Below are 13,932 nucleotides of genomic sequence, written 5' to 3'. Positions count from 1 at the left end.
CTACTAAATCTCATAATGGTAAAATTTCTGATTATTTCAGATACAGTTTTCAAATATTTTGGTAGCTTTGCTATGAAAAAGAATAAATCAATATTTTTTTTTACTTGTTTCATAGTGATAATTCTCTCACAATCAAAGTGAGTGAAAGAGTGATAGCTGAGTCATAGGTTAAAATAGTCATATGAGTCATATGTTGATGAGTCGTAAGTTAAAATGGTCATTCATGATTGTGAAACTCTGTAGAATGGCAGCCGTCCAGCAGCAATAACACTGGCTCCAATGGACACTCTACAGCCACCTTGTTCCCCATCATCGACTGAACATCAAGAAGAAGTTCGCTACACAGAGGTGAGACATGAGTGATAGTGACCGTTTTATGGCAGAAGCACTATTTTCAATACAATGTGGAATTCTGCTACACTAATATACTAAATGCTTCTTGCAGAGATTCCAACTGTTACTTTTTTTGCAGTACAGTGTACTCCCGTTCAAGTGAACACAGTCATAACAAAATTCAGGTTACAACGAAGTGAAAATTCAGACTGCAACATTATCTTCTCTCTGTTTGATTGTCTGTTTGTTCAGTTATAACGGAATTCAATATAAAAGAAAACTGCCGGTCCCATGGACTTCGTTTTAACAGGAGTCCACTGTATCATGTATGTTATGGGATTTTTTTCTTGGCCAAAAATACTGCAGGTTTCATGGAAAATACTGTTTACCCAAATAAATATGCTGCAGGAAAGGTAAAAATAGTGTTTTCCCACCAAAAATATGCCTCTTCAGCCCTCAAACTACTGCAGTGCTGTTTGCATCCCAGCTCTTGATGTATTAGATTACACATGGTATGCAGAACTTAATAATGATGTCATCCAAAACAAACTGTGGAATAGTAATGCCAGCTCACGATTGTTATGCAACACCTCACTTCATCAAATTACACATCATGCCTTGGTGCCTGAAAAGTTTTTATCTGACATTTTCTGACTTGCTATAGACTTGCTGGTATTCTACACACCAGGGGGGTGTTTCATAAAGCTGTTCGTAAAGTTACGAACATCTTACGAGCGACTGGTAATCAGTTCTTGTGCTGAATTATGGAAATTCTGATAAGTATAGCACAACAGAACTGATCACCAGTCGCTCAAAAGTTGTTTGTAACTTTGAGAACAGCTTTATGAAACAGGGCCCTGGTAAATCTTTAAACAATATAGCATGCAAACATGTTTAGGACTGAATGAGATAAAAACAAGAATGTGTTTCTGTTCTGTTTTGCTACTCCTTAGTTTGATCAGCTGATGTTAGGAGAAGCGAGAGAAGAGACGGTGAGAAATGGAGAAACAGTAATGTGAGAACCCACGCTTGTGTGACCCAGCATTGAACAGTCTTCAGAACGGACCAGTGTATGATGTATGATGATGCAATCTATGATAATTAGTGTGTAAAAGCTCTGTTCATTTTCATTAGTGTTACCTTCTTAGCATGTGCATAAGTGGCTTTATTTCTTTATTGTTATCAAGTAGTGAATGTAAGTAGTCCATTTTTTTTTTCTTGTACCCGAGAATTGTGCAAAACATGGATATGGAGGTAAGAAATGTGGATAAGCCTTTCTTATGGGGTTGAATATAATATAGTACCAGTGTTTGAATAAAAGATATTAACTAAATCACAGTATTAAACAAGGGTCAGTACTTATCGTTTCTGAATGCTTACTGGTACCTCTCTGTAAATCGGCTTTGGTTTTAATAGAAGCACACTGTTGTTATGCTAGTTTCAGCATGAAGCTGATGTACCTCTGAGTAAAAAATATGCATGTATTGTCTTAAATGTATCTTGTCAACAAATTGTCTTGCATGTGTGCTGTATATATGTGTCTTACTGAGCAATAACTGAACAATTTATAACAGAGTATACATAATAGGTAATAGTGCTCTTTCAGAGAAATACCTGTCAGGTTGCTCAAACAATTGTTTGTGAGATGCGCGCTGCTGATTTGAAAAAGTGAAGAAAATAAAGTGAAAATATTCATCATATTTTCCCCTCACAGGCTGTACACAATTATTATGAAAAGATGAAATACGTCACATCTCAGCTGCAACAGCAGGTCCTGGCCTATATGTGTTATGTGCATGTGTGCTTGCATCATTACTGAAATACCAATTAAAGGACAAGTTCACCTTCATAAACATAAGGATTGAGAAAATGCAGCAATATTAGTAGAACACATCAGTGAAAGTTTGAGGAAAATTGGACAATCGATGCAAAAGTTATGAATTTTAAAAATTTTTGTGTTGGAACTGCTGGACGAGGAGACTACTACAGCTTGTCATGTCATATGAGTACAACAGTATAAAGAAAATGCAAAGAAAATTCAACATATTTTCATTTTTTTCGCATAATAAAAGAGCATTTGACTTGCCTCTTTCTAAAGGTAGGGGGAATAATATTACCCATGACATATGTCGGTAACGAGTCAAGGGAATGTGTACTTTTTTCAAAAGATGAAATTTTGTGAAATTCTCTTTTTATTTTCCTTATATTGTTGTACGCATGTGACATCGTGCACTGCAGTAGTCTTCTCATCCAGCGGTTACTGCACAAACACTTCAAAAATTCATAACTTTTGAACGGATTGTCCGATTTTCCTCAGACTTTCAATGATGTGTTCTACTAATATTGCTACATTCTCTCAATCCTTATGTTTATGAAGGTGAACTTGTCCTTTAATAATGGCTGATGGAAATGTAAATACACTGTACATGTAGATTGCTTCATGAGCCCAGTAAAATGTCTCACTCGTTTAGCAGATGGCTAGGTTAGGTTTAATAGTATGGTAGGATGATGAGGTAGGATAGTGAGGTGAGGCAAGAGTACATTGAACTCTCCACACACTCCTTGGGACCATGAAAATCCAAATGTTATATTGAAATTTTGTTACACGAGTGTTCTTTATATCAAGAGTTCACTCTATTTGTATGCATACATGACCCGACGCCTCTGTTGAATTTTCAGAATTGTGAGGAAGAAAAATCTTTAAAGTATAGTAGTCAAAAGTGGATAGTCATTATACAGAACAACTGTTACATGTACAACAAATCACTAATAAATCAAAGTAATTTCTTCTTTGTATTTTATGTGCCATAACACCATTATCTAATAGGTTCCAAGGAGTTTGATATATCACATATCTATGTTTGTTATGTCATAAAGGAGGTATCCTTAAGATTTTTGTGCATACAACATTGTATGTCTTTGATGCTAGTATGGTATTAACTCTATTTTGAAAATTCTTCAAAATCAATGAGACAAGCTAAGCTACAAATGTGTTCATGTTCTGTGAGAATTCCATTGGTTATTATTTTCTACACATGCCTTTTAATTTTTGTGCAATATTTTTGTTGCAATGTTGGCTCAAACTTGCCTGGGTAAATAAAACTTAGAAGTACTTACAGTGCACTCCCATTATAACGAACACGGTTACAACAAAATTCTGGTTACAACGAAGTAAAAATTCAGGCCGCAGCATTATCCACTCTAAGTATTTTCATCGTTTATTTGTTCGGTTATAACGAAATTTCGATATAGTAAAAGAAAACTGCCGGTCCCCAGGACTTCGCTACAACGGGAGTCCACTGCACATGTACTGGTATACATGTCTTTGTACTTAATAGGGTTCCTGTTTAGTTGTTGTTGTTGGCTTTTAGGTTCTATTTGTTCTGTTGTTCTTTTAAGTACCCATGACATAATATGTGTGATATGAAGGTCATGGAGGTCATTATGTAAAGGTAATGTACCACCAATCCATATGCTGCTGTAACAAAAAAAAAAAAAAATGTCCCCTCTGAAATAATTTTCATTTTCCAGTACTCATATCTATATTTTTTTACGTTTGATGGAAGGCAATAAACTTTTTTTTTTCTAAATAAAAAACAATTGTAAATGTGTTGTTGGTTGTTTATTTCTTTGAAATAAAAATACCTGGACATCTAAATCAGGACAAGAAACAAGAAAATACTGAACAATGTCAGTATGACACATATATTGGACAGTCAGCACTTATTTCACCAAACACATATTTTCAATTTTTGTTTTAAAGCAACACCAAATTATGATGTAGCTAAAACAATCTTCAATTAACAAAACAAAGTGTAATCCAAAGAATCAATCACAGACTGATATTTTATAGCCAACAAACATTCTGACATTGATACTGACTGAAAACAAATATCAAGCAAAAATAAGGAAAACACATCCGCTTCACTTACTAGCAAGTTATTACACACAAAAATATATGTCACTGATGACTTACCATGGAATTAATAACAATTCCAAAACATTAGATCCTTCACCCTAAAACCGTACTGACGGCAAAACAAGTTTGATGAGTCTACACTATTGTGTGCGTGTCATATACCTTTAATTATGATGAAAATTATTTGAACAATTTCACAGTTATGAGTATCCACTCTTGCCAAGCTGCCTGGAAAAAAAAAAATCACTGATAAAAATCATGGTATTGTGTATAAATTTGTACAATCCACACTCGGCAATTGACCAAGAAATGGTATTCTGGCAGAATATCACTTCATGCAATGACTTGCCCATGCCTAGGCCCTGTTTTATGAAGAGTTAAAATTGATTATATAGTTGATTTCAACTGTAAGTCTATGGCAGCCTGTGTGGTAAGGAAATTTCAAATCGGGGCCCTGATGTGTTAAATCTGGTAGTGCCAGTAGTATGTATCATGAGGTCCACGTCCTTATAACAACATGTAGATCAAACATTAATCTGCAATACAGCACAGGAAATATCTGTTACGCTACTCACCACACAGATATCTTGTACTTCAGTGTGTTACATAGCCAGGATATGGAAAAGTTGAGATATAATGAGTAATTTCCATGGCAATGAAGAGTTATTTTTCAAAACAATCCGCTATTATCTGCCAAGGCATGCAATGGCTAATGATAAGAGTACATAGCAATTTACTTCTCCGTTTCAGGGGCAGGTTTGATGAAGAAGTGTAAGGAAAATGATAAAATTGGTGCTCCTTCAGGTACAAACAAAATGTTGCCTGTCTCATTACCACTTATGTTACTAACATGTGCTTCATTCAGATTACTTGTACTGCACCTTATTTTGAATGTCTGCATTTAGAGTTATATTCGTGCCTTTATATAATGTAAAAACACAGACAAAACCTATTCAATATAAATATTTGACACTTGAAGTTTAGAAATTTATCCACAGTGCTTTTTACAAGGTGAGCTCCAGCGAAGTTACAGATTCAAATCACTGTGTCACCTGGAGTAATATCTTCATTTTTTCTCTTTTTTTATTTGGTGCCATTTTGTGCATTGTTTCAAGCATCAATATCAATGCAGATGAGCGTTCCCAAAATAATGAAGTGTTTCCCTAGCCTTGCCTTGCCATGGCTTAGACAAAAACTAAAATATATATACACTGTCCATTGAAACAGGTTGCTTTGTACTCATATATACTTGTCCTTCACGTAGATATCATCGGGTGTAGGGGTCCTGCCGATGAGCTCTTCCTCCACGTTGCTGAGGGCCCAGCGGTGGTCAGCTATCTCTAGTGCCTCCCACTCGGCCTGTGGGTAGCCAGGAAACAGGTGGTGGACAGGATAATATTAAATGCAGAAATTATAAACCATTACAGGAATGACTAAACTTGTTTTGTTCTTTTAAGAAAACTATAAAACCACAAGAAAGAACTGCAATAGAGTAGAACTAAATGCACACGTCTGCAGAAAAGAAGAGGCTTATAAAAAGGTATACAGTATGCACGTAAACACACATATACACATGGAGAGAGAGAGAGACAATGTATGAAAGATGGAGGATAAAATCTGTGCAAATGGAAAACACACAAACTTTGCCATGTACTCTTAAAGACATGGCATCCATGAATGTGAATGGGTAAGATTGGGGTGAGATCGGTAACATACCTTGAAGGCCTTGGCTGGGTCAGGAGACATGGCCATGCCTTGGTTCATCTGTTGTTGCATCAACCGTGCCTGGTCAGCAGCTGAAGATATCAATACATTGGGAGGTTAATAAAGGGCTGATTTCAAGGAGCACGTGAACAATTTGCAAAGGATTACAAATGGCAAAATTCAACATTCGGAAAAGTTTCTCTTTGAATGCGTTCCAACAATGAAGCCAAAAACCATTTTTGTGCAGTTTGTGCGAAGTTCTCACGACATATGTGCGAATGCAATATCTACTTGTATGTATGTAGCTGAGAGTCCAACAAATTTGCAATTTAAGTGAAAATGTACACTTCTACCTAAAACTGTAAAGAAAACTAACTTGAACACTGGGATACAGAATACAGTAATTAGTGAGACAAAGTTCTGCCCAACCTAGGGTGTATGCTTGAAAGAAATCTCACCGTTATTTTCTCCCAGGATGAGAGAGTAGACACTCCGGAGTCCAAAGACGTTCAAGAAATACCAGCTGGCAGACGACACCCATGAAGCATCTAGTGATGCGAGCTCTACCCCTCGCTGAAGCATGGGCTTGAAGCGTAATGTGAGGGGAAATGGCACCTTGGCTGTCACCATGGAAACAAACACCATGATGAAATGTAGTGAGGTGTGTCTAACTTACATCTTTGGGCAGGTATCAAAGCACATAGGCAATTTAGAAATACACAACTCCTACTTTATGTCAGATGAAAATCAAGCACAGATGTTATGACCAACTTGCACAATTTGTCCTACAATGGGCAAGTGCGTCAACAAGAACTCGTCTAGCTCCTGGAACTGCTTGCTGTTTTTTTGATTTGGAAAAACAAATGTGTTATGAAAAAATCCATCTCACTCACTTGTTCGAGATACTTTCTGACTAATTACAAAGTGATTAAAACAGAAGTTGTTATATAAATTTCATTTTCACAGTATTAAAAAATGCTTAATTTTCCACAAATTCATACAAAAAGTAGTCTCTGCTTGGTATCCTTATGACTAAACAAAGACTGCTGCTCACAAAGTATGTATATTAAAGTCAGTGGTAAATTAATGAGGCACACACCTACGAACATGTCAGCCAGCAAATGAGCAAAAGACACAATAGTAGATCAAAAGTCAAGAGACATTACAAAGCGACTCACTTATGACAAAGCCCGAGAATGTCCAGTTGATCCAGCCACCGATGACAATCATGGGAAGGATGTTGGTCAGATTACCCTTCAGCATGTCCGTCATCATCGATGGGTCTGAATGTACGAACATACCAATGCAACTCAAGATTGTCAGAGAGCTAGAAAATAATAAATCTTCACACGATGGTTTCAAGGAAAATACCACCAAAGGTATTGGCACTCATCTCAATTGCACATCAAGTGATTTGTAACAAAAATACTGCCATGACATGATGACAACTCTGGGAATATTCAATATGTTATATCTTCTGCCAACACACCACTGGATGGACAAATACAGGCGATTTTCACCACCTTCTGATGCCTATTCAATATTTAACAAGGCAAGAATACCCAAAAGGCAAGACAAAACCGTGTTTCATTATGCCTAAAAGGATGAGAATGATCCATGTAGCTGCATGCAACAGAAGATATAACTTAGACTTACTACAATGAGTTATAATCTACTACAAAGACACACATGTACATGGCTTTTATGAAATCTTAGTCTGACCACTGCAATGCTTTCAGACATTCTTTACTTCTAAAATAATGTTTGCACTGCTGTTAAAAAGAAAAAGAAAAAAAGAGGAAAAATGCAGTGTAAAATGCAGCAAAAGGCAGAATGAAAGTCAGAAAAAAAAAAAAAAATTTGTTCAGGATCAATGCAGATGCAAACTCTAAATGCATGTTACTCTCTTTGGCAGCAGTGCAAAACCATTCAAAAGGTCTGCTTTTATTTTACTACTGAAAGCCTGAATGTAATTTCTCTCACTTAATTTTATTGCAACTAATTGACAAATGACCCTACATTGACATTAATAAACACTAATTATTCAGTGTTTGAAAAGTAGGCAGGATAAAAATTATGGGCAATACATAATCAGGTGGCCTGGGATAACTTAACATTGTTTCACATCTTGGTTTTAGCCTTCTTGTCTTGGCACTTCTTGAATGTGAGCAAATTCATAATAAATACTTCACAATAGTTGATGGTCTGTAAAACTGAATCAACAGTGTCACCTATCTATGTACTCCATGGTGTGTTTTGTATTGAATAAGACAATGCAGTAAAAACAAAGCATGATAAAGCAAGGATTAGTAATGAGTAAGACTTTATAGTAGCAGCACATACCTGCCATAGGATTGGGTGGAGGACCTTCTCTCTTCTGTGTCTTGAAGAATCCAATCTCTTCATCGTTGAAAAAGTGTTTCCTCATCAGGAATGACTGAATAACAAAAAAAACAATAATAATAAAGATTATAATTACAATGATAATAATGTGTTGTAGCAATAATGATAAAACTGCAATTATAAAACTAAGAATAGCCAAATACTTGAAAATAAAATGTAATGGTTTACATGAGTGAGACAAGAGCCAGACAGTTTGAGGGTTATACACAAACATTCTTAGGCAAGAAACATTATCAATAAAGGACTCAGAAATGAAGCAGAAATGGATACAAACAGACCAATGTATTAAGATTTTGAAGTGTAAGAGAAAGTGAGGCTTTGAAAACAATACACAATAAGAGGGTAGCATCTCTGTGCAAGGTTACTATGGTAGGAAATGGAGCCAGTTTTCATTGCTTACTCTGAATGTGCTAGTCATGTCTAGCTGACAGTTATTACCAACCTTTCTTGGCAAGTACTTTCCATTCTCCCTCAGCAGTCTACTCCTCATCAATGCTTGGCTAATGGGGTTACAAAAAAAGAAGAAATTTCAATGTCAACCGAAGTATTATAGATGATATAAATGCACAAGTTTACATTAATGTGCCACAAAATACAACTAAATGTATCTATATGGCTTGAGGAGCCACCAGTCTTTGCGCAGTGTGATTATCACCAGCACAGTAAGCCTACTACAGTAGCACTAGTAACTTTTATCTACAAGCAGTGGAATATTAAAAAAAAAAAATCCCTTCATTATTTTCAGATATACCAGGGAGGTGGGAAGAGAGCTTCCTACCTCCCTGGTTAAACTGTTAAGCACACAGTGCATCTTCTTCTTCTTGATTACTGTCCAACACCCCTTAGTAGGGGCCAACCGGACAGGGGGTGCGCTGATGTTTATTGCGCGGAGAGAGAAGTGTGGGAGCTAGTTGCTTTGCTCCTGGATGTACTGTAGGATTGCTGCTTTGAAGGAGTCTTTGTTTGTGATGTCGGTAACTGTCAATGGGAGTGTGTTCCACTCTGTGATCGTTCTTGGGATGAACGAGTATTTATAGCAGTTTTTTGTCTGTGGTGATCGGGATGAAACTTGTAGATGATGATTTCCAGAGAACCCTTTGGATCTACAATATGCGTGCAAATACCTAGTAACAGTCTCGAGGTGTCAGTGAAAACACAAAATTTTGAGTACTTTTTTTTTTTTTTCTGGCATGCACAGAAAAGTCAAGACTCAGAGAAAACATGAAACTTTGATTAGGCGAAATGAAAATCACAACATGACTCTCCCAACACACCACACACCATCCAAGGGGAAATACTGACCCAATAAGTTTGCTTTTCCTCAATTCCAATGTCACGATCAGTACCTCAGTGAAATTATCTAGCTATCTACGTTAACATAGTTTCATTATCATTACTTCTAACTTAGTCAAAATATTACAATATCTCCTTATAGGATTCTAGGCTGCCAATCATACACCTCGTGCCTTATGGATGCAAAGTGTGAAGAAGTATGCAATCTGCTGTCAACAAAATGTGATTTTTGAACATTCTAGCTAGCCACAACAATCACATAAATATTTTTTATGTTCATCCATCCGCCCGCCGCAATTTGCACAAACCACCCCACATTGGCCACACAGCTACAGGCTAGGTGAGCTGTGAGTGTGTGCATGTGGCCCTATGTGGTGGCTGCTTTTAAACTGATAGCTGTGTAGACGGTAACACATACTCTTAAACACATAAGGGAAAGACTTCCTTTTGAGACAGCCATCCCTGAGATCCCAGACACACTAGTACTAAATAAGTGCAGATCTATACAACTCTACCTAGCCTAACCTTGCTTGCGATTAGCACGGATGCACGCACTCACTTTTGGGTGGCTGTCTCAAAAGGAACTCTTGCCCACATGAGTGCTTTCATAAACATATTATAGAATGGGTAGCGAGAATCCTGCGATCTGATTGGTCGAGAGCTATGTCTTCATTTTTACTGGCCGCACGCAGAGTCACAGTGGTAAACATGTTATCGCGCACTTAGCAAGAGTACGCGTACTTGTAACAAAGGTTCGCGCACTAAAGCAAGCGTTCGCGCACTCAGCTTGGCCATGCATCCAGTAAAAACGGTAAGCACGGGTATGCATGCCCGTTTACGGCAAGCCAAAAGGAAATGCATCCAGTAATTTTGTCATCGGGTAACACGATAGAAAAATGGGTTTTTGAAAAAAAAATTACCCATTCTATAAATCAGATGACGCACATGTCTTTCGTGCGTCAGTCGGAATATAGTGTGCATACGGTAACTATGGAATTTAGCCTAAACCCACTCGGCTTCGCCTCGTGGGTTAAGCATTCCATAGTTACCTTATGCACACAATTCCGACTGACGCACTCAGACCTGTGCGTCATTTGTATAATAACACACACACAATAGAGTCTATTTGACACACACATACACACACTGCATCGTCTTTCTACTCTTAAGTAGAAATAGAATTCGCATGCACTGTGCTGCTGCTTGGTTTGGTTGCTTCGGGTAAAATCATGTATTGATGCGTAATAAAGTGCATGATTGCCAAAATTTGACACAGCAATATGTAGACTATGTAGATCAGATCAGTATCACCAATCAATTAGTATCAATCATATCACATAATCACTCTGCTGTCTCTGCCTGCTCGTACTCGCACTCGTCCACCTTGACCGAAAGATCGGTCTGTATCTGATATCTGTCCGTCGAGGAATGTTTCGCGGAGACTGCGTCTGGCTTCACGGATCCCCTCTGTATACGGAGGAGAGCGTTAATGACAAAATATAAAAGACTCCTCCGGACAGACGGATCTTTCTGTCTATCGTCCACCATGCCATGCATGCTCTGCCTCTGCTCAACAGCTCTGTCTAGAACACAACATGATTTGTAATAGGTGGGGCCACATAATAAGTCGCAGTACATACTCATATGGCAATCCCTCAGACGAAGCTTACCTGTCGCCAACTTTCTGCAAATCTACCTTTTTCTGGCTTGCGAGGAGTAAGCTGACATAATGTCTGATAATTCCTACGAAGAAAGTTATGAATACGGGTCCTACTAATTGACGCAAACTAATGCAAACTAATACAAACTAATACAAACTAATGCAAACTAATGCAAACTAATGCAAACTGACGCAAACTAATACAAACTGAATGCAAACTCAATGCAAACTACTAATCAATGAAAACTAATGCAAAATACTAATTAATGCAAACTAATACAAACCATTATCGGTGAAAATTAGGATGAATTACGGTACCTGGACCTGGCTCTTCCGAGGCCACTCTCACGTTAGTCCTCTCGAAACAAAAACTAGTATCGATCATGTAAATCCATTCTATCGAAGAATGACTAAACGCAACTGCTCAACAGTCAACACTAACTTGAAAAAAAACAAACATTTTATGAAAATGTCATTAAATTAATAAATTCTTGGCCAAATAGACATCGTTTTAAATATATTTCGGTTTCAAATTTCAGAAAATGTAAAGCAGAATGATGCACAGAAATACGGATATTAATGATCGATCATAAATGCCGAAATACTAATTGATGCAAACTCGACGCAAACTCAAAAACACAACGCTATCCTATGCGAAAACAACCTATATCGATTACAGATATCGGGAAATGACACCCCGAAATACTAATTAATGCAAACTCAACGCAAACTCCAAGACACAACGCTATCCTATGCGAAAACAACCTATATCGATTACAAATATCGGAAAATTACACCCCAAAATACTAATTAATGCAAACTCAACGCAAACTCAAAAACACAACGCTATCCTTTGTGAAAACCACCTATATCGATTACAAATATCGGAAAATGACACCCCGAAATACTACTGAATGCAAACTCCAAGTCACAACGTTTTCCAATGTGAAAACAATATAAATTTATCACGAATATCGGAAAATGACACATCGAAACACTGTAGTAAAGCAAAATCCAAAACAAAAAGTTTTCCTACGTGAAAACTACCTAAATTGATTACAAATATCGGAAAATATAACACCTCGACATAAAAAAAAACCAAATTGGTCTCACAGAATTCTATCACATTCCTGTATCAACATTATTTCATTCTTGCAGAAGCGTAAATTTATTTAACACCAGATTAAATTGCAGTTTGAAGCAAAAGTGGGGTAGTGATGTAGTAGAAATTTTTATTCTCTATGTTAGAATTCTCGAATTTTCAAGCAGGAGCTTTATTTTGATAAATACTCCCAATACTTAAATGATTCTCAGAGAAATTTTTATGAAAATTCGGTTGTGTTAATCCCAAATTGCCAAATGTTTCTGGAAGATAGTATAATCACATTCCTGGAAATTAAAGATTCTGTACCCACTGCAATAAGAATGATATTGGTGATGGATTTCATTACTTTTTCATTGCAGCCTCTTTAATGAACAGCAAAAGAAATACTTAATAAGATATCACAGGAAATACCCAAAATGAAGGTGGATCAACTAATTGTGGAAACAGGGCAGTTCTTTCTAGTTTAACCAAGTTTTACAGTTAATAATGACATATGTAGGCCTACATGACTAGCATTTTTTCGTATTTCTCTTTGTTGCTTGTTTATGTCTTTTTACAGGCTGTGCTTTCTATGTATTGAGTAATCTGCTGAACTTGTCTTCCCATTCTCCCCTCTTTCTCTTCCTTTCTATTCTTGCTCTCGTATGCCCATATATTTCCTTCATTCTTTGTTCACTAGTCTAAATATATATCTGTATTTTTTTAACGTTTTTTAATCTTCTTTTTTGTTGTTTTTATCAGTGATATGTCTCTCGTATTTTTTTAATCGTTAATATGTCCAAGGAATTTGTCATCAGCTTTGTATCCTTTTCACTGTTCCCTATTACTCTTTATTAATCCTCTCTTTCTCTCTCATCTCTCTTCATATAGTTTCTTTCCTGTTTTGTTCACTATATATCGTATATAATCAAACCGTGTATTTCTGTACATTCTTCTTTGTTTTTATTTTCATCAATCGCACTTCCCTCCTATTTACCTTATCATAGTTGTTTAGTATAAAGAGAAATTTTGGGGGCGCTGTGGCAGAGTGGATAAGACTCCCGACTCCCGATCGGAAGACCCGAGTTCGAATCCCGGCAAGTGCTTACGTCCTTGGACAAGATGTTTTTACCCACTATGTCCCTCTCGACCCAGGTGTATAAATGAGTACCTGGCAATGCTAGGGTAATAATAATAGCAGGGCCCTCTGGTTGAGCAGTGGCAACACTGAAGAGGCTACCCTGGGTAAATAAGACATTATTATTATATTATAATATATTATAGTATATTATAAAGTTACTTGCAACTCTGTTTGGATTATTGAAGTAACAACGTGAAATATTACTTTTAATTGGACTCCGATGGCCAGAATATGGGTTGTTGAGTAAAATGAACTTTCAACTTTAGACTCAGTAATATCACAGTCCTGCAAATGCGTCGTGAAAGGAAGGTGTCGATCAATTAACCCTATAAAGTCCAGGGGGGCACATTGTGCCCCCACCAGATTTTCATTCGCCACTCCTTCGCCCTTAATCC

The 13,932-nt window shown here is 37.0% G+C and overlaps 1 protein-coding gene across 1 annotated transcript in view; it reads right to left on the bottom strand.

Annotated features, from left to right (window-relative positions):
- Positions 1–5,256: 5,256 nt before the first annotated feature.
- LOC139717202 (ER membrane protein complex subunit 3-like) overlaps positions 5,257–13,932 on the bottom strand; it is a 208,802-nt gene continuing 200,126 nt past the window's right edge. Inside the window, exons 2-8 of the mRNA XM_071628703.1 lie at positions 11,323–11,417; positions 8,802–8,859; positions 8,300–8,393; positions 7,135–7,239; positions 6,415–6,576; positions 5,969–6,048; positions 5,257–5,611 (exon numbers count right to left, since the gene is read on the bottom strand). Of these exons, the coding sequence (XP_071484804.1) occupies positions 5,492–5,611; positions 5,969–6,048; positions 6,415–6,576; positions 7,135–7,239; positions 8,300–8,393; positions 8,802–8,859; positions 11,323–11,417 (714 nt within the window). The 3' untranslated portion in view covers positions 5,257–5,491. The remainder of the gene's footprint in view (positions 5,612–5,968; positions 6,049–6,414; positions 6,577–7,134; positions 7,240–8,299; positions 8,394–8,801; positions 8,860–11,322; positions 11,418–13,932) is intronic.

Source organism: Diadema antillarum, unplaced genomic scaffold (genome assembly GCF_040938485.1).
Source record: "Diadema antillarum isolate AM-2024a unplaced genomic scaffold, OU_Dant_1.0 scf00000072, whole genome shotgun sequence".
Taxonomy (NCBI): domain Eukaryota; kingdom Metazoa; phylum Echinodermata; class Echinoidea; order Diadematoida; family Diadematidae; genus Diadema; species Diadema antillarum.
Note: the sequence above shows the minus strand (reverse complement) of the source record. Positions and strands in the feature narration are given on the sequence as shown.